The sequence below is a fragment of the Haematobia irritans genome, chromosome 2 (assembly GCF_050003625.1).
Source record: "Haematobia irritans isolate KBUSLIRL chromosome 2, ASM5000362v1, whole genome shotgun sequence".
NCBI classification, from domain to species: domain Eukaryota; kingdom Metazoa; phylum Arthropoda; class Insecta; order Diptera; family Muscidae; genus Haematobia; species Haematobia irritans.
The window spans coordinates 221,227,331-221,254,108 of NC_134398.1; the positions used below are offsets into that span (position 1 = coordinate 221,227,331).

The following is a 26,778-nucleotide window of genomic DNA, read 5'->3' on the forward strand; positions in this document are numbered from 1 at the left end:
TTCGATTGTGGATGACAGTCTTTCGTAGAAGTTTCTACGCAATCCATGGTGGAGGGTACATAATATTCGGCCTGGCCGAACTTACGGCCATATATACTTTTTTTTTTTTGTTTGCAAGTTACCCATAGAATAACTGCCAACAAAGTTAGTTGTTTTAGCAATTATTGTCTGCTGATAATAGAAAGCAGTCTCGTCTTCTAAAACAGCAAACATATGCTATGTCCCCACTCACTCTTTTTATACCCTCCAGCATAGGATGGGGTTATATTAACTTTGTCATTCCGTTTGTAACACATCGAAATATTGCTCTAAGACCCCATAAAGTATATATATTCTGGGTCGTGGTGAAATTCTGAGTCGATCTGAGCATGTCCGTCCGTCTGTTGAAATCACGCAAACTTCCGAACGAAACAAGCTATCGACTTGAAACTTGGCACAAGTAGTTGTTATTGATGTAGGTCGGGTGGTATTGCAAATGGGCCATATCGGTCCACTTTTACCTATAGCCCCCATATAATCGGACTCCCAAATTTGGCTTGGGGATCCTCTAAGAGAAGCAAATTTCATCCGATCCGGCTGAAATTTGGTACATGGTGTCAGCATATGATCTCTAACAACCATGCAAAAAGTGGTCCACATCGGTCCATAATTATATATAGCCCCCATATAAACCGATCCCCCGATTTGGCTTGCGGAGCCTCTAAGAGAAGCAAATTTTATCCAATCAGGCTGAAATTTGGTATATGGTGTAAGTATATGGTCTCTGACAACTATGCATAAATTGGTCCACATCGGTCAATAATTATATATATGCCCATGTTCCCAAATCCACTTCCAGGTGAATGTGAATCAATTCTACGATTTTCGTGTCCTACAATCCACTTTCACCGGAATTTTCGTGAAATCAATTCACTTGCAAAAGTCTTGGTGAAAGTTGAATTATGTCCAATATGGGTATATTTCCGGTTAAAACAAAGTACTCGCGTAAAAAATTTTAAATGTTTTATATTTAATACATGAGTTTTATCAAAACTGCATCATTTTTAATTACAAAAAATAATAAATTATAATAAGTCTATTGATTCCACTTATTTGGATTTCCGCCTTAGTTAATTTTTGGGTGATTTGTGCAACCCAGCTGGTTATAGAAAAGTTCAAAAAAGAACGTGGAATTAAGAACACCAAATTTTCACGTTCGAGGATTTGGCGTGAATGGTGGAAGTGGATATCGGAACATGGGTGATAAATTGCTTCTCAGACGTAAATTAAAAACAAAATTAACGGCCATTTTCATGTATCTCCGTTAGGCTTTAACTGGCAGTTAACTGGCAGTTAAGAAAACATGGAAATATATTTTCTTCGCTTTTAACTGAACTAACTTTAACTGAAAAATTTTCAGCAGTTAAGTTTCTAACTAGCATATGGAATATATACGAAAACTGAAGCACAAGCCACAACGGAATAAGTAAATTTACCCAGTGGTATCAGCCTGCCACTTAAATTAAAGTCTTTAAATTGCGATAAGTATGGTACCAATAGTTTGGTACATTTATATGTAAGAAATATTTTCGTTTACATTGTTAATTGATATAAAAGAAGAATTTACATACAACGTCTACATAAAAAATTATGGATAAACCTAAAAAAGGATTCATTGTGATCTTCTATTCTCATACAACTGAAAACGCTCTGCCATATGGATAAAAAGGAATTCATAAATGTAAGATTAACCGCTACAAGCCAGTTTCAACTACAAATACTAGGGAAGATGGAGAAAACACATACAAGCTTCCCATTAAGTCGATTAGAAAATTAAAAGCTATTAAATAATGTCACTCCCTCTAAGGAATAGTATAAACTACTTATATGACGAGACTATTTCAATCATCGGTTTTGGCTTTCTTTTCATCATTGCGTTCATTATTATGGCCACCACGGCGTTTGCGATTGAAACCTCCTTTTTTGTGGTTAAAGTGATTGCGACGATTTTTCATATTTTCAACAGCCTTAGCTAGGAAAGCCTTTTCCTCCTCTTCGGTGAGTGTGCGAACATCAAGAGTAATTTCATCATTGAGTTTTAACTGTAATTGGGGTAAGCGTGATAAAATCATCTGTCGTCACAATTTCGTTATTTTGTGACATAGTTACCTTCTTTTCTTCCAATTTCTCCATGTATTTCTCAGCAGAGTCCTCTTCATGGAATCTTATATGGCCTGTCTTATCACCCCTACTGTAATCGACATAAGCAATGTCCCAATCACTGCTAACTTTTTGAACACCTTCCTTGATAAGCTCACGGGTAACAGCTTCGGTTGCTCCTTCAAAGAACAACACTGATCCTTTGGGCAAAGTGAATTGGGCTTCTTCTTCTTTCTCTTTCTTTTCCTTCTTTTTGTTAGTTTTGGCTTTTTGTTCCTCGCGTTTTTCTTCAATGTATTTCTCTTGCCATTTAACGATTAACTGGGTATCTTTGTATTTGGGCTACAAGAAAATCATATAAATGCCGTAAATTAAAGTGACATCCTTCTCCGATTGCTATACTTACATTGGCTTTCTCAATGAAATTCTCTGTCTGTTCCTTCTTTTCAAAGGTAACAAAAACACTACCTTTGAATTTGTAAGTCTTGGTGGGTTTGTCCAAATACTTTCTCATGTTAATGTGAACGACTTTTTCAAATCCTCCAAAATATTCCAATAGTTCATCCATTGTAGAATCTAAAGGAAAACCTTTGGCATATGCCGTACGTGTCATAATGTCCTTGCGTCTTTCTTCATTGTGTTCCGGCATGGGTCTTTCGGGGTGTCTACGGATTTTGGTCTTATCCTCACTGACCTCAACCAAACCTTCGTCAGACTTCTCACATGCTTCAGCAATGACTGCTTCATCAGTACTCAATGAAGCCAAACGCTTGAAAGTCAACAAAACTGAGATTGGTACCCAACCATCGGAGTCTTTACTAATTTGATCCAAAAGAAATTTGTCCCGATTTAGATTTGAATCTCCAAAATAGTATTCCACCTGTCTCATGATTTTACTTTGGATGGGGCTAACAGATTCTTCATCTGTCTTTGTGATTTCGGTGCCACCTCCATTATTAGTATTTTCTTCGATTTTTTCGGGTTGCTGTTCGGTGACTTCGGCGGTCATGTTGGCTGTATTTGATTATTTATAATAAAATTAACACTTTTAGTTAAATTTTCTAAGAGCCGACAAAAACACGTGTGGACATATGAAGCACGTTTAAAAAGAAGAAGAATATAAGATGCTGACAACAAAAACGACAAAATGGGGATTTCTGACCACTTCCTGACAATATTGCCAAAGCTGCATTTAACGTGAACTGTGGAGTAACAAAAAGTGGTGATTTCTGCCTCCGCTGATGGTGGAAGTAACTTTAATGCACCGTGCAGATTATAAGTTTATCCGGACGATAGTGCTCGTGTCGAACATATCCCATATATTGTCCACATTATAAGTTAAGTTCGAAGGCATAATCGATACTGCTGCATGTTTAGGGGATCTTTAACACATTTACCGATTATTTAGTCATCGCCGACAAGTGGTATCGATTCCGTCCGGAAAAACTTATAGTCTATAGGACGCATAAAGGGAGAAAATATGTGGTTTTTAATACAAATTCGACGAAAAAATGATTAGAGACTAGTGATTTGGGACACAAAAACATATGTTATTTAAAATGCTTATAAAGGGTGATTCTTTTGAGGTTGGGATTTTCATGCATTAGTATTTGACAGATCACGTGGGATTTCAGACATGGTGTCAAAGAGAAAGATGCTCAGTATGCTTTGACATTTCATCATGAATAGACTTACGATCTGCCACAACGTCGAATTTTCAGTGAATGGGCCCTAGAAAAGTTGGCAGAAAATCCGCTTTTTTATCGACAAATTTTGTTCAGCGATGAGGCTCATTTCTGGTTGAATGGCTACGTAAATAAGCAAAATTGCCGCATTTGGAGTGAAGAGCAACCAGAAGCCGTTCAAGAACTGCCCATGCATCCCGAAAAATGCACTGTTTGGTGTGGTTTGTACGCTGGTGGAATCATTGGACCGTATTTTTTCAAAGATGCTGTTGGACGCAACGTTACGGTGAATGGCGATCGCTATCGTTCGATGCTAACAAACTTTTTGTTGCCAAAAATGAAAGAACTGAACTTGGTTGACATGTGGTTTCAACAAGATGGCGCTACATGACACACAGCTCGCGATTCTATGGCCATTTTGAGGGAAAACTTCGGAGAACAATTCATCTCAAGAAATGGACCGGTAAGTTGGCCACCAAGATCATGCGATTTGACGCCTTTAGACTATTTTTTGTGGGGCTACGTCAAGTCTGAAGTCTACAGAAATAAGCCAGCAACTATTCCAGCTTTGGAAGACAACATTTCCGAAGAAATTCGGGCTATTCCGGCCGAAATGCTCGAAAAAGTTGCCCAAAATTGGACTTTCCGAATGGACCACCTAAGACGCAGCCGCGGTCAACATTTAAATGAAATTATCTTCAAAAAGTAAATGTCATGGACCAATCTAACGTTTCAAATAAAGAACCGGTGAGATTTTGCATATTATTATGGTTTTTTTTTTTTTTAAAGTTATCAAGCTCTTAACAAATCACCCTTTAGTAAATGCCTTCCCTGCCAGCATTTCAAAGTTCCATTTCATCCTCATCGCTACCACAGACTCGTAAATGTCATCACAACCATCGCGAACTGTGATGGGGGAAGCATATCAAAAAGTACAAAATGTACGTGAAAGTATTTTGCCATCACTACTGTTAGAAGAGACATTTTATTTTTTGTGAAAAGGCCGGTATGCACCTCTACCGAAAAATTTCATTCCCATAAGAAATGCATTGCTATTTATGCTAACGAAATTTTCGGTAGCGTTCAATTTCGCAAGCTGGTACGCACCTCTAATGAAAATAACAGGGTTGTTAAAAGCATATTTTGGCAGCAAACATTTAATTTATTACAATCATTGTGTGCGTAAAAGTTTTAAAAGGTCTGTAAATAATAAACAATTTATTTGAGGAATATTTGGAACATATATTAACAATTTTTAAAAACGATTAGCTGGTTTAAAATTTGTGTACACAGCCCTGTTTTTTTGTTGTAGACTTAAATAAATTTTTGCTACCGAAAATTTCGCTAGAGGTGCATACCGGCCTAAACGCCAAGCGCAACCAGCTTGTTATATTTTATTTAAATAAAAACGAAAATAAAGTTCTGAAAACATAGATATTACGCTTAAAATTGTGAAAGGTATATGGTGAACAATTTTTGTGATGGACAAGGTTTGTGGTATTAACGGTGGCACTATGAATTTAAGCTGCGGCTGTAGCTCGCCGGAAATGTGGGTTTCGATCCGTTACTATCCATCCATTTAATACTAAAGTGCCTGGTGTTGATAAGAGTTTCTCTTCTTCTTCTCTAACAATCACAATTGACAAGTAGAAATTCAAATTTGAATTTTTATAACTACAAGACGGACGGACGGACATTCTTTAAACGTTTGGATATAATTCCGGAAATGAAAATGAATTTTTATTAATGATTTATCGAACCTGTTGGATGTGGTTCGTTAGGCTACCCCCCCTTAACATGACCCTTTTATAGATCATCCTTGAGATCCGTTTTAGCCATTGATTTATATAAGGAATCTCCCAAGAAATTGACGCGACACTTCTCTCACAAACCAGCTACATCCTCAATCCTTTAATTAAAAACTCAGCACATTTTTAATTTCAAGAATCGATTCACATTTTAATGTATTGTTTCATTTTCATTATAATGGGCTTTGTTTTAAAAATTTTGTATAAATAAAATTGAAAATAACCTTACAACTAGATATTATTTAGAAATGGAAATAAATAACAATATAAATACTAATAATGGAATGATAACAATAAAATCCAAATTTTTCGATTTATTTGTACATAATTGTTTTTATTTTATTTTTGTTCGTTTTCTTTAAAAAAAAATGTTTAAATAATATTTCAAATATTTTCTTAAAGATTTTTCCCTTTTGCTTTTGTATATAATTTCACAATATAAGCTTTCAAATTGTTTTCAAGAAATTTGGCTTATTGTTTTTTTAGGATTTAATTCATTACATAAGATTTCAAATATGTTTCAAAGATTTGATTGTTTTTTCTAATTTTAGTAACATATTTATTTTCAACAAAAAATTTACTTTTTAATTTTTGTATTTGTATTAATTTTTTTCTAATTTTTTTATTTAATTAGATTATTTTCGTTTTTAATAAATTTTGAAGTTTTACTGATTTTTCTTTTTTTGTTTTTTTGTTGTTTTATTTTCTGTTCCGTTTTTACAAAATGGCGAAGTAAAAATAGTGAAGCCACGTGAATTTCAAGTTACGTAAGAAGGTTTATGCAAAATTTACGTTCTCTTTTTTTCCCGAATATTTTTTATAGTTTATTAATTTTGAGTGGTAAATTTTTAATGAATTTGCTCATATGAATATTGTTTCTGCATGTTGGAATATTTCTACTCACTTAACATTGTTTCCGTGTAGTAGAGGTTATAAACCTCGGGATTTTGAGTGCCTTCAGGGTAGATATGTCCCAAAACGTCATAGACCAAATCGCAGGTGAATTCCCAATTAGCGAAACCAGTAGTGTCACAGGGTTTCTTAATCCCAAACTCCCTTAGTCTCGACACAAATCCTATAATTCCCAATATACCATATACATATAATTAGAAAAAAAGAAATGTAACATTTGTGCTGGCGCACATTGTTAATTTATTCTTACCCGAGGTGTATTCTATAAAATGACGAAAAGTTCTCATAAATCCAATGAATCCACTTATTAATGTCGCAATAATATCTATATTTAAAAAAAATGAAACACTATAACACCGTTCAGAATATTTCAAAATGTCCAAAACTTTACCGAAATTATTATATTTCAAATTTCCAGGTTATTTCGCACTAACAACAATAACGTCACATAAACTCCAATATGGGAGTACCTTATTCGCACACACTGGCTTTGACTTCAACTTCACCAATGACAAGCGTGAGTTGCAATAAGTTGTGCAAAGCCTGTCTCACGACTTTGTGTAAGGTCAGTCTCCACAACTCTCTTTTTTCATCACAACTCTGCATTCGCTACTCCCCTTTCTATACAACCATGTATGATATGTGCGTTGGTCATTATAACCAATAGATGGCACTCATGTATACACAATGGTATTTTCAGACGTGATGTCTGGTAAGGTATAGGACAATACTACCGAAACCTTCCTATCAAAGCATGATGATGGCAACAGTTAATAAAGGGAAATGGCGAATCAGCCTTAATATAGGCGTGTTGCGCAAAGAAAAGTCGCTGAATTTGAGACATGTCAGAAATTCCCTGGTAGCCAATGAAATACTTCAAATGTTTATAAGTTGTACAATAAATCATATGAATGGTAAAATTGTACGGAATGTATTTCATATGTTATATGGTGGCCGTCACATTTTCGACTTTCCAAATAGAATAAAGTGATCGTTTTTCAAATATTTTTCCTGGCACGCTGTCTCCATCGAAAATAAACAAACTGGCTGATAGACGCTGCAATATGTAACTTGCTACTTAAAACTCAACATCATTCTTTTATAAATGCAAAAAATTATGTTACATCACATTTAACATAATTTTTTGCATTAATATAAACCGAAAAATGTTATATTTATAAGAAATTATAAATGTTTAATCAAATCAATGTTTTACTTGACCACAATGATTCTTCTACAATTACCTTAAAATGCCCTTTTTCTGATAGTTTGCAGGGGTTCTTATTGGCGTCCTTCGAAATTGATCTAAATAGACACCTAATAATTGCATTGATGAGAAACTTTTTCGTAGTAACTTGGCGTTGTACAACTTCTCAATAGTGACGGCGCTTTTCCGACGAGTTTTTGATGTCGTATATGATTGTTTTCGACGTAGTGGGGATTCTCCGAAGCGCCCCCAAATTCAACAAATGTTGGCAGGGTTTCTGATACAAAATCGATGCCAAAAAAAGATGACAGTTTTCAAATGTTGATATAATCTGGCGCAAACGGCATAACTTTTGAGAGACATTTCGACGCAAACTTAATATCATTACGTTGGCAGAGAACTCTGGTGAACTCTTTCACAATTTTAAGCGAAATAACTACTTTTTCAGCACTTCATTATCGTTTTTATTTAAATAAATTATAAGAAGCTAGTTGTGCTTGGTGTTTCACTTTCATGCGAATAGTGATGGCAAAATACTATCACAGTTGGCAATTGTTGCAGTGTCACTTACGAGTCGGTGGTAGCGATGAGGATGAAATGGAACTTTGAAATGCTGGCAGGGATGTTTAATGCATCGTCCAGAATATAAAAATAACAGATATTGGCCACACTATAAGTTATGTTTGAAGACATAAACGATAATGCATCTTGTTAATGGGATCAATAACACGTTTTATTTACCTCCGAAAATTCATAGCGTTCTGCCAAATTCTTAGATTCTTTACAAACACAGACATTCCGTCCGGATAAACATATATGCCCATATTCATAATAATTTACAGACAGTTTATGGAAGGAATTCGTATGGTAATAGTAGGATTAAAGTTTACTTTGACTTTTGTGAATATGGGGCGTAGTCTGGACGACGCACAATAGGGCTGTTTTCTTTTTGCACTGGATGCAACATTTGTATGGGCTATCCAGAACATTGTTGCACTGGTGTTCTATCCAGAACATCTCATCAGTGCAAGTCGCGCCGATGTTGCCAGATTGTATTTGGATAAAGTGACGCTTCTTCGATTCACAATAGCAATTTATTGTGGCTATTTTATCGAAAAACATGAAATTCAAAGTGATACAGTGTCATAAATAATAGCAGCAGTAAATATTTATTACTAATTGGAGCATTTCATACATTAAAAATGCAAGATTTCACTTCTTTTCTGTGATTGTTTTTAAACAGCTGATGACTGTGTTGCATATTTTTGGAGATGTCCTGGATAAACGAGTACTTTGTTTTCTTTTAGTCCTTAACGGCTTAGCATGTCCAGTGCTAAAAGAAAACAGCCCTTATATAAAACCCCCAAAAAGTCGTCCAAATAAAAGTGCGGCATGAAAAACGAATTGTGAATTGTGTGAAGAATCCTAATTGTATGAGTGTTGCCAGTGTAATTTGACTTTACGTTGAAGTATTTTCCTCATTTCTCTTTGGCAAACCATAATTTGAGGAGTTGGCAACAATGCTAAATGTCATAAACAAATGGTCAATTTTGTTGATGCCGAATAAACATTAAAAATCAGAAGAAAATAGTTATGAATCCTCTGGAAAAAATACATGTATTGGATGATATAGAAAAGGAGATAATTCTATGTTTACAAAGTGCAGGTAAAAAGAAATTGTGGAAAATATTAAACATATCAGTCACTCATATTCTTGTGTTTAACAGGACAATCATTGCAAGAATTAAGCAAAGAAAAATCATCGCAAAAAAATGCAGAAACGCAAACGGCACAATTTCTCAAGTCTCTACAAAATGTTGAAATGAAATTAAGTGAACAAATCAATTATTTGACCCAAGTGTCAACGGGCCAACCGCATGAGGGTTCAGGATACGCTTCCGCTAAGGTACTGCAAATGGCTTGGCATCGAATATCCCATGTCCGTTCCAGAGTAAGAGAACTGGAAGAAACGAAAGCCAAGTATACACATGCAGCAAGACAGCAGCAACAACAGCGTCAGCAGCAACATGCCGCGGCGGCTCTTAGTAAAATGCAACAACAAACTATGCAACAAGATCAGAACATTAGCGGTGGAAATACAAATCCGGTAGGAGGTTTAATGACCCAAGATGTGAATATGAATCAAGGAGGTGGAAATTAAAAACACGTGTACATAATTTTTCTACAAAATGCCTTTTTCACTTTTATTAACGTCCAACAAAAATATTTTACTGCAGCGCATTGTTTTCTGCAGTTGAGGCACCCACCCCAAAGAATTTATTTTCACATACATAACGTACACATTGGAGTAGTACATTGCGTTCATGTCTAATATCTGCTTCCAACAGCTTCTCCAACATGGTGTTTTGCTTACGCACCTTTGCTTTTCGGGTATCTAAACCTGATTTTCTCTTTAAAACTTTCTTCGTTCTATTACTGCCTTCAGCAGTTTTTGGGATGGATTTATCTTTGGCTGTAATGACAGATGACGAAGGCGCTATCAATATTTCCTTCTCACATTTATATTCGGGAATACATCGCATAATTGACGCTTCCTCTGGACCTTCATCCGAAGATTTTTCTTGGGGTAGGGTAAGATCGGATTCTGTCACTGCAAGATTGCAACTCACTTGGTCTTGTTTTGTATTCTGTTCATCAACATGAGAGGCCTCTGGAACTAAATTAGGATAATGGTTTTCATTTACGTTGTCTCTCGATTTATTACTTTCGGATTGGGAACCTGTTTCACTTTCAGCGAAAACGTTATTTTGGCATAAAATTGTATTGACTTTTGAGTTCGCTAAATTATTTTTATTTTCTTCTAAAGTCGTCGCTTTGTTGAAAAAGTCATTTTCATTTGAAGTATCACATGATTCTGTTGTTTGTATTGTTGTGGAATCTATTGATTTGCATTCTTCTTCACGTCCTTCTAATTGGGTTTTGTCATCATTGCTATTGCAGGTGCCGCTATATTTTACATCAGGATCTTCTTTTTCGAGAAATTCTTCATCTGTCTCGTCGTCGGAACCATACATACCAATAAGACCAGAAAGGGCATTAACAGGTTTATCCGGTTCTCGGCTAAAGTGTTTGTATCCTTCCATTTTGAGAGTTCCAGGAAACATAATACCCACTTCCTGATTCTCGTCATCACAAGTGCTTTCCTGTGCTGATACCCTGGAAGCAGTTGTTTGGTTGGTATTATTTTCTTTTTTATCTCGTTTACCTTTTCGCCGCCTTTTATTCCTGCCTTTCTTTTCATTATTTTTCAAATTCTGTTGAACATCTGGAGTTAGATCGACTTCATTTTTGGTGTCACTTTTAGGTATAGCCCTCTTCCTGTCGTCGTGTTTTCCAAACCGACTTTTATTGGCTTCCAATCGCTCACCACGTTTTTGCCTTTGTTCCTGGGCTTTTTGTTTCATTAACACATTTGCCACAGTGGGATATCGTTTACGTCTCTCTTCTCGCCAAGCAGCAATTTCTTCAGGAGTACTTAACTTTTTAAATTTGTCAAAAAGACCCGAATTGTGGAGGGCTTGTACATGTTTATCCATAACTGTAGGGTGGCCACGATATTGGCAGCCATCTACGGGACACTTTTCATGTTGAGATCGGTGGTATTTAAAGTCTTGTAAAGATCCCAATTCCATTTCACAAGGCTCACAGTATTGCTTTACAGGATCTGCAATTGGAACTGGAGTAGGAGCAACAGGCGTTAAATATCTCCCTGGTACTGTAGCACCCCGTTTCCCATACATTGGGGGTGGCTGTTTTTCACGTGTTAGTAAAGTCATTCCAGACGGTGTAAGGAAATGGGGTTTTTGTTTGGTTCTATCATCTTTTTTTAAACCAAAATTCGGGGATGGCAAAGTGAATTTAAATGACTTTTCCATTATAACGTACTGTCGTAGGAAAATGTTTCAATTCGAATTATAAACAAAAAACGTGTGTCCCAATGTTTTGGTTCTTTGACGAAGAATAACAATAAAAAGAAACAATAAGAATAAAGTTTGACATATAAGGGAACAGTGTTGCCGAATAAAAAAACACTCCCGCAATGTAAAATTTGTATGCACTTTTGTAGGGTTGACATTCGTACTAGTACTGCATTCACATTTGAAATCTCACACTCGCATATAAATGTGATTTGCAAATCTCGAAAAGCAAGAATTCGAGTATTATGTTTACACTTCTGGTCCCCATTGCAAGCAGCAATATCGATTATATCTTCGAGCATACCTTATAATGTAGCCAACATTTGGGATTTGTGCGACACGAACACTGTCGTCCGGATAAACTTATAATCTGTATGGCGCATGAGTAGGTATCCCAATAAACACAAACGTTTGCAAAATGCTAAATTTCAACAATTTTTCAAACATTTTTTCAAAGGATTAGGGTAATATTCAAGTTGAAAAATTGTTGAGAAAATCGCGTTCTCAACAAAAAACAGACATTACCCTCAACAGTGAAATTCAACACATTAGCAATAATATCTCAAGTGTTATCCTCAAATTGAAATGCATTGCTACTCAATAATTTGTCAAACAATTTTCGATGTGAGTCAAATTCAAAATTAACATCGTTGCAAATACTTTTCAACCTAAATTTTTATGAATGATATCCCCACTTCAAATTGAAAGTCAAAGCCAAAATTCTATGAATTTTGTATAATTTATTAATTTTCATCAAAATAAAATATATAATAATACACTACACTACATAATACACTACAATACCAATTGATAAATAATAATCTTATTAAACATATCAACAAATAAGAACAAAAAAAAAAAAAAAAAAAAAAACAACAAACAACAAAACTTTAAATATCTTAAACATTATTAGTAAACACTTTTGTATTGATAATTCGTTTTCCTTCCTTTTGGTGTCATAAAACAGCATTAAAATTTATTAACATGTGGGCAATTTCAAATTAGGAACGTACTGGACCACGTGTTAGAATTGATTTCCAGCAGAACGAATTCACAAAATATCCATTTTAAACTGATAATAGCATATGAATTAAGCTGACGATGTGATGCACATTTTCATCCAGAAGTTGTTGATTTCAACAATTTGTTGTTTTTAACAATTTTAATTGGTTGTACTTGTAATGTTTCTGGAAACTGTTTCTTGTCGATAAGCCACTCTGTTTTCATTGGTCAGCTTCTTAATGTTTGCAAGAATGTAGCATCCAAAGATTTTAGTTTTCTGCAAAGAGATTTAAATTTAGTGACTTCTCTAAAGTGTTGATTTAATTTTTCATATTGACGTACCAATTTTTATAAACTATTTGAAGCAGTTCCAGTTAATCAAGAACGTAGAATCCATAATTTTAGTTTTCTGCAAAGAGATATACATTTAGTGTTATTTGTCTAAAATTTTCCATTTTTTTATTTCTTGCAATTGACCACGAACTTCGTTGCTCAAATAAGTATTGAAAACCACATGGTTTTTCGTTGCATTTTAGGGTAGTGTTTTGTCAAAGTTTTCTCATATTATCTTCAACACCTTTTCAAAGATTTCGTCAACATTATGGCAAATTGGAAGTAATTCGCAAACAATTTGAAGATGTATTGAAGATGAGCTATTTCAAGTCAAGTTGAATTTATGTTGAAAATTATATTTACCCTCAAACTGAAATGTTGTTGCATTTGAAAAACGCTCATCCTCCCAACCCAATAAACACAGGATGAGCGTTTTTCAAATGCAACACCTCTTCAGTTTGAGGGTAAATATCATTTTCAACATAAATTCAACTTGACTTGAAAAAGCTCATCTTCAATTCATCTTCAAATTGTTTGCGAATTACAACCAATTTGGCAAAATGTTGACGAAAACTTTGAAAATGTGTTGAAGATAATTGGAGAAAACTTTGACAAAACACTACCCTGAAATGCAACGAAAAACCACATGGTTTTCAATACTACTTTGGACAACAAAGTTCGTGGAAGAAATACAAAAATGTGGAAATTTTTTAATAATCAATTGAAATTGCTTATAATAATTGGTAAGTAAAACTAAAACACGAAATGAAAACTTGAAGGAAGTCACTAAACTCAAATCTCTTTGCAGACAACTAAAATATTTGGATGCTGATTCTTGGACACATTAAGAGGCTGGCCGATGAAAAATGGTAGTGGCTTATCGAGAAGAGAAAGTTTCCATAAATCAAAGTGCAACCAAAAAAACTTGGTATTTATGCTTTTCCATATCAACAACTACTGGATGATAATTCGCATCACATCGATAGTTTAATTTATATCGCATCATCGGTTTAATTTGTTATTTTGTGAATTGAAATTGCTGGAAATTTATTCCAATTATCTGGCCATCAAGTTCCTGAAAATTGCCAGTATTTTAATAACAACAATTTTGTAATACCAACGTTCTTGAGGAAATCACGAAGTACCTGGTCAGTTGGAAGAAATACAAATTGGTAAGTCAAAATAAAAAGTGAAATGAAAACATAATGGAAATCACAAAACTCGATTGTTTTGCAGAAAACTAAAATCATTGAATGGTATATTCTTGGAAGATGTTGGCCGATGAAAAACCGATGAAGGAAACAACAAAGAAAAGTTTTCAGAAAACTTACAAAGTGCAACCAACTAAAACAAAGTGCAACAATTCCTATATCAAGAACTTCTGGATGAAAATGTGCATCATCGGTTTAATTTGTTATTTTGTGAATTGAAATTGCTGGAAATTTATTCCAATTATCTGGTCATCAAGTTCCTGAAAATTGCCAGTATTTTAATAACAACAATTTTGTAACACCAACGTTCTTGAGGAAATCACGAAGTACGTGGTCAGTTGGAAGAAATACAAATTGGTAAGTCAAAATAAAAAGTGAAATGAAAACATAATGGAAATCACAAAACTCGATTGTTTTGCAGAAAACTAAAATCATTGAATGGTATATTCTTGGAAGATGTTGGCCGATGAAAAACCGATGAAGGAAACAACAAAGAAAAGTTTTCAGAAAACTTACAAAGTGCAACCAATTAAAACAAAGTACAACAATTCCTATATCAAGAACTTCTGGATGAAAATGTGCATTACATCAATTTACATCCCGTCATCAGTTTGATATTTTGTGATTTCCTCTTGCTGGAATCTATTCTAACACACAAGCCAGCAAGTTCCTCGATAGTAATTATTTCAAATTGCCAGCATATTAATGACACCAACATTATGGAGGAAATGGAATTATACATGTAAAAATGTTTAAGATATTTAAAGTTGTATTCATAGTTTTATTTAGTAATACGTTTAATAAGATAATTACATTTTGATTGGTATAATATTATTATTTTCATATATTATTAATGTTATTTTTAAGATTATTATATTTGTTAACGAAAAAATAATAAAATTTACATAATCCCTAGAAATTTAATATTGACTTTCAGTTAGAACTAGGATTGACTTTCATACAAATTGTGGTTTGAAAGTATTCGCAACAATGCTAGTTTTTTATTTTTCTCACATTGAAAACTGTTTGAGAAATTATTGAGTAGCGATGCATTTCAATTTGAGGATTACAATTGAGAAATTATTGCTATTGTGTTGAATTTTACTGTTGAGGGTAATGTCTGTTTTTTGTTGAGAACGCGATTTTCTCAACAATTTCTCAACTTGAATATTACCCTAATCCTTTGAAAAAATGTTTGAAAAATTATTGAATTTTAGTATTTTTCAAACGTTTGTGTTTATTGGGCTGTGTTTATTGGGATACGTTTGCCGGTATGAAACGTTACGTATCGCTGAGATACGTTTGGCTATTTACCATTGTGCAAATAGATATCTGTCAAAGTTTGCCTGATTCTGTTTTTTTGTTTTCTAAAAATAGTTGAGTAATTGAACGGAGCTGGTTAAATATTTCTAAAACGTATGTGTTTTTGTCATTAATTATTCAAAATATATTGAAAAATAATTAACAGGAGTGTGTGCGAAAAGTGAAGTTATCGTGACGAGTTCAAACGGTGGAATAACGGTGGAAGTGAATAAAAGCAATTAACAAACCTAATTACTCATCCAATACAATTTGCGTGTAAAATCTTGAAGATTTTCTTCCTTCCTATAAATATATATGTAGTAGCGGCTGATAGTATGTACTTGCATAATTATATTGAGTAAATAAAAAATGAAATGCTAGAAGTGGAAAAATCACATCACAACTTAATAATGTAAAATTATTACATATTGGGTTGGGGGATTCATTACTTTCTGCGAGGAAGAACAACACAACAATACATACATTCGTGCAAACATCATCATTACCATCGACAGCAATCATCAACAACATTGTCGATATACAGCAGCCCACAACATCTCTCCTACGACACATAACAACGACGGCAACGATACGACAATATCGGTTTTTGATAATTTGAATTTTAATAAGGCAAAAAATATAAGAAAAGAAACAACCGCATTTGTTGATTGATTCTATTGCTAGATTTCGAAAATACATATGCATGCGACCACATATTTACACAATCGCAATTAAATAAAAACACACAACTTGATTTGTTTTTTTATGTTCTGAAAAAAAAAGTTTATTAAGTTGCACCATCCCAGCATCATCTAGAGAAGCGAGGGGGTTCTTCTAACGCCACCGCCGCCTGTGTAAAAACAAACAACACGAGATACAAAATCTCATCGCAATAGTGGAAAACATCAAACTCGATATCCAACAAGTAAGTTGTTTGTTTCTCTATGTTTATGTACTTGTTACACTATTTCATTCGTTCTTCCATTTGTAGTTTTTTTATGTTTCGACGTTTGAAGTAGATAAACTAAAGAATGCTATGTCTATTTAAGATAAGCAATTTTAAAATTATGTTAATGCTACAACCATTTATATGGAGCAATAATTCCAGAATAGTGCTGTTATAGTATCTTGAAAATGATTATTTTCTATAGGGTAGATGCAGTAAAAGAGATCAGATCCAACTAAAATTTCTGGACATTTAAGAAAGCGGGTATATTAACATAGAATTTAACTATTTCCTGAATCTTTTGCTTAAAATCCAGCAGGATCTAAGGATTTACATTCATAACTCATTTTTCATATCTCTCGGATTTTGAAACGAATATTCATGTACGAATATATTTTCCCTTACATGGTTGACGGAACGTTTCGAAAATTATAGTATGACCCCGTGCTCTATCCCAAAAATCAGTTTAGATTTAGGTTCGGGACATAGGCATGTGTTTGCAGAGAAATAAGCATACTAGGCCTCTTTGGAAGAAAATTGGCCTAATATGGACAATTGACAGATGTGCCAAAATATAACATGGCCATTATTTATACGGTCAATCTTTGAAATACTTTTCAAAAGTTAGTCGTGGTATTTAAAAGTCGACATCCATGTTTTGGAAATGACCTACTAGTGAAATGTTTAATTTCATTTTTTTAAATACATACTCCAACATATTTTAATAATCCTTTAAGCAAGTGGGGTTCTTCTGAATTTTTTTCATTTTTTTTATTTAACTCATGTTACAACCAAGCCGAAATGGCCAAATACGGTTATAGGGATACTCAAAATAAAGAATTACATTAAAATTACTTTAAAAAAAATTATAAAAATAAAATTTGATTGCGACCAACCTATCTTTCAGACATCTCTTGATTGGTTTAAAATATCCCAGCAAAAAATTACTCATTCTTGCTAATTTTCGGCAATTTTAAATACATCTGAATCTAATATTAAATTTTATTTTCAATAATTCCGCTTCTATGATACAAAAAAGAATCGTGATCCATTGCGGATTGAATTGTTTGCCCCTTTTCTGGAAGTCTCATCCACGGTAGCCACTTTTGGTAGAATTCTATCAAAAATGGTAGTTGTTTTACTGTTTGGTAGATTAGTAAAATTCTTGATGTTTTGAGAGATTTTTGTAAAATATACCTCCCCAAATAAGATTTACTTCAATTTTTATAGAAATAATATTTTGATAAAATTTTCTATAGAAAAAACTCCTACAGAAATTCATTTTTGACAAAATTTTCTATAGAAATAAAATTAAAAACAGAAATTCTAAAGAAATAAAATTTTGAGAAAAATTTTTATAGATATAAAACGTTGACAAAATGTTCTATAGATATAAAATTTTAACAACATTTTCTATAGAAATAACATTTTTGACAAATATCTATAGAAATAAAATCTTGAAATTTTTTTCTATAGAAATGAAATTAAAACAAAAATTCTATAGAATTAAAATTAAAAAAAAAAATCTATAGAAATACATTTTTGACAAAATTTTCTATAAATATTAAATTTTGAGAACATTTTCTATAAAAATAAAATTTTGACAAAATTTTCTATAGAAATAAAATTTCACAAAATTTGCTCTAAAAATAAAGTTATGACAAAATTTTTTAAAAAAATAAAATTTTGACAAAATTTTCTTTAGAAATAAAACTTTGACAAAATTTTCTATAGAAATAAAATTATGACAAAAATTATCAAATTTTGACGAAATTTTCTATAGAAATACAATTTTGATAAAATTTCCGCACAAATAAAATTTTGACAAAATTTTTTATAGAACTAAAATGTTGACAAAATTTTCTATAAACATAAAATTATGACAAAAATTTCTATAAAAATAAAATTTTGACAAAATTTTCTTTAAAAAAAAACTTTTGCAAAATTTTCTATAGAATAAAATTATGACAAAAATTCTCAATAGAAATAAAATTTTGACGAAATTTTTTATAGAAATAAAATTTTGAGAAAAAAATTTATAGAAATAAAATGTTGACAAAATTTTCTATAGAAATAAAATTTTGACAAAATTTTCTATAAGAAATAACATTTTTGACAAATATCTATAGAAAAAAAATCTTGAACATTTTTTCTATAGAAATGAAATAAAAAATATAGAAATAAAATTTAAAAAAAAAAATCTATAGAAATAAATTTTTGACAAAATTTTCTATAAATATTAAATTTTGACAACATTTTCTACAGAATTAAAATTTTGACAAAATTTTCTATAGAAATAAAATTTGACAAAATTTGCTATAAAAAATAAAATTATGACAAAATTTTCTATAAAAATAAAATTTTGACAAAAATTTCTACAGAAATAAAATTATGACAAAAATTCTCAATAGATATACAATTTTGACGAAATCTTTTAGAGAAATAAAATTTTGATAAAATTTTCTATAGAAATACAATTTTGATAAAATTTCCGCACAAATAAAATTTTGACAAAATTTTCTTTAGAAATTAAATTTTTGACAAAATTTTTTATAGAAATAAAATGTTGACAAAATGTTCTATACAAATAAAATTTTGACAAAATTTTCTTTAGAAATTAAATTTTTGACAAACATTTTTATAGAAATAAAATGTTGACACAATTTTCTATAAAAATAAAATTATGACAAAATTTTCTATAAAAATAAAATTTTGACAAAATTTCCTATAGAAACAAAATTTTGACAAAATTTTGGTTGAATAAATAAATAAAATAAATAAAATAAATAAATAAATAAATAAATAAATAAATAAATAAATAAATAAATAAAATAAATAAATAAAACTTTGACAAAATGTTCTATAGAAACAAAATTATGACAAAAATTCTCAATAGAATTAAAATTTTGACGATTTTTTTATAGAAATAAAATTTTGACAAAATTTTCTATAGAAATAAAATTTTGACAAAATTTTCTATAGAAATAAAATTTTGACGAAATTTAAAAAAAAAAATAAAAATTTGACAAAATCTTCTTCTATATCTATAAAATTCAATCTATGTTTGTTTATTTTTTTGTTTGTTTGTATGTTCCGAGTTGGCTCCGAAACGGCTGAACCGATTTACTTGAAACTTTCAGAGATCGTAGGGGGCGTTCATGTGGTGAAAATAGGGCACCTAATTTTTTGACACCTGGTCGCGGAGGGGGGCCTCCCCTTTGTCGGACTTTTTGAAAATTGGACCAAAGTTGACCGATTTGCTTGAAATTTTCATTGAAGGTTGGGGTTGGCATCTAGACAAAGATCCGCTACTTTATATTTCGATATTTGGTGGCGGAGGGGCACCTCCCCTTTGTTCGACTTTTTTTTAAAGTGTGAAAAAACTTAAATTCTCTAAATTATCTGAGATTTACAGAGAACATGTGGTGATGTTATGGAATTAATATGGGGTACCTGATGATTTCATATGTGGACGGGGGAGGTCTCCCCCCTTGCCCTACTTTTTGAAACTTGGAACAAAATTATGCGATTTGCTTGAAATTTTCATTGAATGTTGGGGTTGGCATCTAGAAAAAATCCGCTACATTATTTTTCGATATTTGGTCGGGGAGGGGCGCCACCCCTTTACCCTTTAGGCTTATAATTTGCTTGACATTTTCTGGGACGTTTACAAAAGATACGCTACATCACTTTTCGACATTTGGTCGGGGAGGAGGTCCTCCTTTAAAGCTGCAAAAAAAAAGAAAAATTCTTAAGTTTTCTTGAAATTAACAAAGGCAGTGGGGGAAGGTTATGAACGAAGAGGCAACCTTCCTTGCCCCACACTTGAAGGAAAGTTTCAAGAATTTTCAGGGAAAGTTAGGGGTGCTATTCACTACGGTGTTTGTCGATATTGTATCGGGGAAAGTTACGTCCCTTCAAAACAATAGAGCAAAATTTAAACATCTCCGATCTACTTGAAATTTACAGGGAACGTGGGAGGAGGTGATTAAATGTATACATGGTTTTTAAATTAGTATATGATTTTTCGATATCTGGTTGGGGAAGGGGAAAATTCAAATAAACTTTGTCGATTTACTTCGATAGAATTTATAGGGACCATTGAATAGTTTGTGAAATTAATATAGGGTATATGATAGTCCGATATCAGGTCGGAGTAGAGCGAAGGTGGGGAGAGGGTTCCCGTTATCCGGTTATCCGTTTTTTTTTCTTAAATTGAAAGTAGAGGGTTTTCTGTAAATGGGAACTCGATACATAATTTTATGACATATTTTATGCACAGGCTTCTGCTAGACTTCTTTTTAGTAAAGAACTTAAATTTACATGAAATTGGCAGCCAACGTAGAGGGTGCATCATTTTCCAACATTTTAACAAATGTTAATGTGGTAAAATTTTTTACTACTTTTGCTTTTCCCGATTTATTGGATGGGAAACAGTAATTCTTTGTATGCTGTTATAATGTAGTGCTTAATTTTCAGATATGTTGAGGAGAAGGATACCTTTCCTTGACAAACCACACTTAAAATTCACAAGAAATATAGAAGATTGTCCAACTACTTGAATACAGAACATTATTTAAAACATTTGGAGGAAAGGGTACACCCTCTCCCCGACATTTTTTAGGACGAACCGTTTTACATATGCATTGTACCTATAAACGAAAAAGCACGTAGTCGGATTTTTTTAAAAAGAATTCAAGTCTTCCACTGTACTTTAAAAAAAAGTTCAGCACGAAGGATATGGTTGACTAAGTTAACGCAAAATATTCCTAGAAATACGCTTTGGAAGGCACAGCGAAGCGGGCCGAAGGGAAAAGTAGTGTAACACAAGGGCAACAATTTCTCATAGAAAAGAGATTGTAACACTCCCAGTTTAAAACCGCAATTGAGAAATAATTAGGGTCTATGGTGGAATATTGACTATGGAGACACCTTGAAGTGGATATCCATAGTTGAAGAGTTCACCTACAACTATGCTGAAAATATGCATTAAAGTAGGAATTTAATTTAAGTATACACGCTGAATACAAAAATAAAACGGCAAAAGTAGAATGAATTTACCAAAATTATATTTTCTGTACACTGAAGATCTTTTTGGAATGTTAGAACAAGACCTTACATTTTGAAGCACATATAAATAATATTGTTGTTATTTTATTTAGATATGTGCAAAGAAAAAAGTCAAAAGACATTATTTTGTGGTGTATTAACAGAGGACATACCACCGAATTTTATTTTTCATTTTATTACATTAGAATATAATTATAGCAACAACAAATCCAACATTTTGTACTAAGAAATCTACCAAATATTTTTATTCTTATGGATTTTCAATTAAAAAAAAAAAAACTAAAATAATCCTCTGCATTGTCACACAATCGTACATCCAACTATTTTGTGCAAATATATTGGAAATCCTTTTGCATTCTTCGTTTTCAATTGCTTATAATACATCTGACGCAAAGTGTTATGAGTAAATAATGCCGGTTGCATATAATGAAAAATTTATATTACTCTTAAATATTGTATGCGCCAAACAAATGGAGATGACACGAAAAGAAAAACAAACAAACAAAGGGAAAATGCATAAATACTTCTATCCATATATAAGAAATCACTCATACTCGGTACCACATCACTAACATCATCCATATAAACTCAGTTGACATCTGTTGATAGACACAAGGCAAAATACGGCCATTCTACAAAGAAATGACATGAAAAAAAAGAACCTTAATTTTGCCAATGGCATGGTTGCAAAATGGAGATATGAGTTGGGGGGAAACTCCAAAAGGAGCATTATTGAAAGAGTTTATGGTGAGCAAGCACGTACACATACACGTACATGAATAAATGTCTACTTAGCTGCGAGACGGGATTATAAAAAACAGCGAGAGCACATAAAGATGCTATTGTTGTAGTCGCACTTGTACATTTTTTTCTTCTATAAAATGTTAGGCGTTTCTTTACTTTTCACTGGATATAATGGCTATCAAGGGTAATTCGTCAGAGCATCGTTGCCTTTAGAGCTACTCATTCACATATCGTATTCCATGAGTAAGAGCTCAAGCTCAATACAGCTCACTTAAAGAAAAAGCTGATAGCTATTTTGAAAACTGTTCCCCGACTTTGTTTCTCGAGCATAAGAAAGGCAAAATTTATATAAAATATATGAACCGTATATGGCCAATTGGGCTTGGTTGCAAAATGAGTTAAAATAAATAATCGACGAAAATAAGTCGTTTTTACGTAGAGCCACCTTGGCCACGAATTGCCTCGAATTGCACTTCCGGTATGCTACTGAAACACTACCACTAGTATTCTGAAAACTCGATTATAACCAGGGCTGTGGAGTCGAGGCAATTTTGCTCGACTCCGACTCCAGAGTCGACTCCGGGTAATATAACTAAATGTCATTTTGATGCAAATTGAACTCTATATTTTAAATTTAATGGAATGTGGGTCCTATGTTTAATAAATTAAATTATGATATAAAAACCCATGGTTAGGTTAGGTTAGGTTAGGTTAGGTTAGGTTAGGTTAGGTTAGGTTAGGTTAGTTGGCAGCCCGATGTATCAGGCTCACTTAGACTATTCAGTCCATTGAGATACTACATTGGTGAACTTCTCTCTTATCACTGAGTGCTGCCCGATTCCATGTTAAGCTCAATGACAAAGGACCTCCTGTTTATAGCCGAGTCCGAACGGCGTTCCACATTGCAGTGAAACCACTTAGAGAAGTTTTGAAACCCTGAGAAATGTCACCAGCATTAATGAGGTGGGATAATCCATCGCTGAAAAACTTTGTGGTGTTCGGTCGAAGCAGGAATCGACCCCACGATCTTGTGTATGCAAGGCGGGTATGCTAACCATTGCACTACGGTGGCTCCCATACAATATGAGAAGATACCAACAGTCTTCAGTATATGTATTTATAAACAAGTAAAGTTCAAAGTCGGACGGGGCTCATTGTATTATACCCTTCAACACATTGTGGACCAAAAAAAATGATACCATCTGAAATCCTTCAAATTAGTTGCGAGCTACAAAAGGGTTTATTGTCTCACATGCATGAACTTGAATCTGAATCGATTTGGACAACATTTTTAACACTTCTACAAAATCTATGCACTTATAATTTAAATCTAACGTTGTGGGACGAAACACAATTTTAGTAAAAAACAAGTAAGGAAAGTCTGACATCAGGCGGACCGACTATAGTATAAACTGCACGCACCACATTGTTTTTAGATCTACATTTCGATACCATCTCAAGTCATTCAAATTTGTTGAGTGTTTTATATAAAGGTTTATGTTCCCATTAACCAATATTTAAAACTGACCCGATTTGGACAGAATTTTTTAAGGCTTCTACAAAATCTCTCGACTTAAAATTTAAATCGGCGAATGCTTTGGAGTATCGCAGGGTATAAATATGGGAAATGTTTATAAATTATTAGGCAATTTCGCAAAAGTATATTTATGATATATCAGTCGATAGATATGTATTAGAGGTATAGGAAAATTTTCTATAGAAATAAAATTTTGACAAAATTTTCTATAGAAATAAAGTTTTAACAAAATTTTCTATAGAAATAAAATTTTGACAAAATTTTCTATAAAAATACAATTTTGACAAAATTTTCTATAGAAATAAAATTTTGACAAAATTTTCTACAGAAATAAAATATTGACAAAATTTTCTATAGAAATAAAATTTTCTATAGAAATAAAATTTTGACAAAATTTTCTATAGAAATAAAATTTTCTATAGAAATAAAATTTTGACAAAATTTTCTATAGAAATAAAATTTTGACTAAATTTTCTATAGAAATAAAATTTTGGCTAATTTTCTATAGAAATACAATTTTGACAAAATTTTCTACAGAAATAAAATTTTGACAAAATTTTTTATAGAAATAAAATGTTGACAAAATTTTCTATAGAAATAAAATGTTGACAAAATTTTCTATAGAAATAAAATTTTGACAAAATTTTCTGTAGAAATAAAATTTTTGCTAAAATAGAAATAAAATTTTGACAAAATTTTTTATAGAAATAAAATTTTGACAAAATTTTCTATAGAAATAAAATTTTGACAAAATTTTCTATAGAAATAAAATTTTGACAAAATTTTCTATAGAAATAAAATTTTGACAAAATTTTCTATAGAAATAAAATTTTGACAAAATTTTCTATAGAAATAAAATTTTGACAAAATTTTCTATAGAAATAAAATTTTGACAAAATTTTCTATAGAAATAAAATTTTGACAAAATTTTCTATAGGAATAAAATTTTGACAAAATTTTCAATAGAAATTAAATTTTGACAAAAATTTCTATAGAAATAAAATTTTGACATAATTTTCTATAGAAATAAAATTTGGCAAAATTTTTATAGAAATAAAATTTTGACAAAATTTTCTATAGAAATAAAATTTTGACAAAATTTTCTACAGAAATAAAAGTTTGACAAAATTTTCTATAGAAACAAAATTTTTTGACACATTTTTCTATAGAAATAAAATGTTGACAAAACTTTCTATAGAAATAAAATTTTGACAAAATTTTCTATAGAAACAAAATTTTTTGACAATATTTTCTATAGAAATAAAATTTGGCAAAATTTTTATAGAAAGAAAATTTTGACAAAATTTTCTATAGAAATAAGATTTTGACAAAATTTTCTACAGAAGTAAAATTTTGACAAAATTTTCTACAGAAATAAAAGTTTGACAAAATTTTCTATAAAAATAAAATTTTTTGACACATTTTTCTATAGAAATAAAATTTTGACAAAACGTTCTATAGAAATAAAATTGTGACAAAATTTTCTATAGAAATAAAATTTTGACAAAATTTTCTATAGACATAAAATTTGGCAAAATTTTTATAGAAATAAAATTTTGACAAAATTTTCTATAGAAATAAAATTTTGACAACATTTTCTACAGAAGTAAAATTTTGACAAAATTTTCTATAGAAATAAAATTTTTTGACACATTTTTCTATAGAAATAAAATTTTGACAAAACTTTCTATAGAAATAAAATTTGACAAAATTTTCTATAGAAATACAATTTTGACAAAATTTTCTATAGAAATGAAATTTGGCAAAATTTTCTATAGAAATTACATTTTTTGACACCTTTTTCTATAGAAATAAACTTTTGACAAAATTTTCTATAGAAATCTCATTATTCTACATATGTATATAGGTATAAGGCCTTTAAATAAAATTAAAAAAAATATTTCAAATGAATTTTTATGGTGGTGAGCATTAAAATGGTTCGATTCAGCCCACCTGCTAGGGTAGGATATATAAAATAATCTCCATAATTGGAAATTGCGTCTCATTTACAGTCATACCGCACATTGATCGAATGAATAACACAATGGAATCTAATTTGCGTAAAAACTTATTTAGTTACAAAAATGTGAAGTGTTTTAAAAAAATTAGTTCAGCCGGAGTCGAAATCTGAAATAAATGAAAGTCAGGTAGATTATAATTTTTCAGTGTACTAGTCCCTTATTAATAGCATCCATCCAGAGCAGCTTCATCGCCGTTATTTGTAAATAAGGAAGCTGTGACCAATCATATTTAAATTATTCATAGATACAAACGGAGCATTCACCGAGCACCACTTCCACAAAGCCATAAATGCAAAAATATTGTGTCTGTGAAAGTTTTTCTTTCAACAATTCCTGTTGACGTTTTGTGTGTTAAAAACAGATGAATTCAAAAGTACAGAGTTCCATTGAGACATGGAAAAGCAAAATATATAAATTTTCAATTCAAAGCAGAACAAAACCGTTTTTCCTTGTTTAGAGCATACAAAATTCAATTTAAACTTAAGGATAGAGGAGTTGCTTGTGTACAAATATTGGATAGAAGATGTTTTTTATATTTTTTCGTCAGAAAAATTTCTCTATGACCAATGGCATTGACATGTCTAATATAACACTTTTTCTTTTGTACTATGTTCGGCGTTTGACATATGTCATGGCGAATATTTTGCATAATTATTTTGGCACAGACAAAGCTCTTAAATATTTTAACACGCAGTCAACTAATCCTCTGTCTATAGATAATATTCGCATGAGTCAATCGGACCACTGGAACAGAACAAAAATATTAATATAGACATGTACTATATTTAAAGGTCTACCGACATTGTTGTCGTTTTTTTGGAATATTCAAAATTTGATGAAATTAAAAAAAAAAAATGAAATTTTTAATATGTACATATTATTTTTTCTATAAAGTATGCATTTATTATAAATTAGACAAAAGC

At 31.7% G+C, this 26,778-nt stretch overlaps 4 protein-coding genes and 1 long non-coding RNA gene across 9 annotated transcripts in view; 3 read left to right on the forward strand and 2 right to left on the reverse strand.

Annotated features, from left to right (window-relative positions):
• Positions 1–1,515: 1,515 nt before the first annotated feature.
• On the reverse strand, positions 1,516–3,250 carry La (La autoantigen-like). Its single transcript, XM_075297501.1, has 3 exons — positions 2,546–3,250; positions 2,149–2,481; positions 1,516–2,081 (listed from the first exon to the last, which is right to left on the reverse strand). Exons 1-3 carry the CDS (start codon positions 3,146–3,148, stop codon positions 1,881–1,883), a joined length of 1,137 nt encoding a protein of 378 aa, XP_075153616.1. The 5' UTR covers positions 3,149–3,250; the 3' UTR covers positions 1,516–1,880.
• A 6,000-nt stretch (positions 3,251–9,250) lies between these two features.
• On the forward strand, positions 9,251–9,941 carry MED11 (mediator complex subunit 11). Its single transcript, XM_075297503.1, has 2 exons — positions 9,251–9,417; positions 9,479–9,941. The coding sequence occupies exons 1-2, from the start codon at positions 9,345–9,347 to the stop codon at positions 9,910–9,912; spliced, it is 507 nt and encodes a 168-aa protein (XP_075153618.1). The 5' UTR covers positions 9,251–9,344; the 3' UTR covers positions 9,913–9,941.
• Positions 9,926–11,743, reverse strand: Nufip (nuclear FMR1 interacting protein 1). Its single transcript, XM_075297502.1, has one exon. The coding sequence runs from the start codon at positions 11,645–11,647 to the stop codon at positions 9,980–9,982; it is 1,668 nt and encodes a 555-aa protein (XP_075153617.1). The 5' UTR covers positions 11,648–11,743; the 3' UTR covers positions 9,926–9,979.
• A 1,692-nt stretch (positions 11,744–13,435) lies between these two features.
• Positions 13,436–15,154, forward strand: LOC142227142 (uncharacterized). The gene is made up of 4 exons (XR_012719794.1): positions 13,436–13,767; positions 13,833–14,196; positions 14,261–14,592; positions 14,657–15,154. It is a non-coding gene; the product is annotated as an uncharacterized LOC142227142 (long non-coding RNA).
• Positions 15,155–15,567: 413 nt separating this feature from the next.
• Positions 15,568–26,778, forward strand: part of RtGEF (Rho-type guanine nucleotide exchange factor) — a 101,922-nt gene continuing 90,711 nt past the window's right edge. Inside the window, exons 1-2 of one of the 5 annotated variants that reach the window (XM_075297505.1) lie at positions 15,634–15,651; positions 16,321–16,462. The gene's annotated coding sequence lies outside the window, so the exon portion shown is untranslated. Of the gene's footprint in view, positions 16,463–26,778 lie in introns of all 5 variants that reach the window. The other 4 variants (XM_075297508.1, XM_075297504.1, XM_075297509.1 and 1 more) reach the window with 4 other exon arrangements.

Excerpts from the sequence above, each read along its gene's own strand:
- Nufip (XM_075297502.1), bottom strand. The coding sequence starts at position 11,647 with ATGGAAAAGTCATTTAAATTCACTTTGCCATCCCCGAATTTTGGTTTA.
- MED11 (XM_075297503.1), top strand. The coding sequence starts at position 9,345 with ATGAATCCTCTGGAAAAAATACATGTATTGGATGATATAGAAAAGGAG. Across the intron at positions 9,418-9,478 it reads TCTATGTTTACAAAGTGCAG|GACAATCATTGCAAGAATTA; the intron begins GTAAAAAGAAAT and ends TGTGTTTAACAG.
- La (XM_075297501.1), bottom strand. The coding sequence starts at position 3,148 with ATGACCGCCGAAGTCACCGAACAGCAACCCGAAAAAATCGAAGAAAAT. Across the intron at positions 2,482-2,545 it reads ATTTCATTGAGAAAGCCAAT|CCCAAATACAAAGATACCCA; the intron begins GTAAGTATAGCA and ends ATTTTCTTGTAG. Across the intron at positions 2,082-2,148 it reads AGAAATTGGAAGAAAAGAAG|TTAAAACTCAATGATGAAAT; the intron begins GTAACTATGTCA and ends CCCCAATTACAG.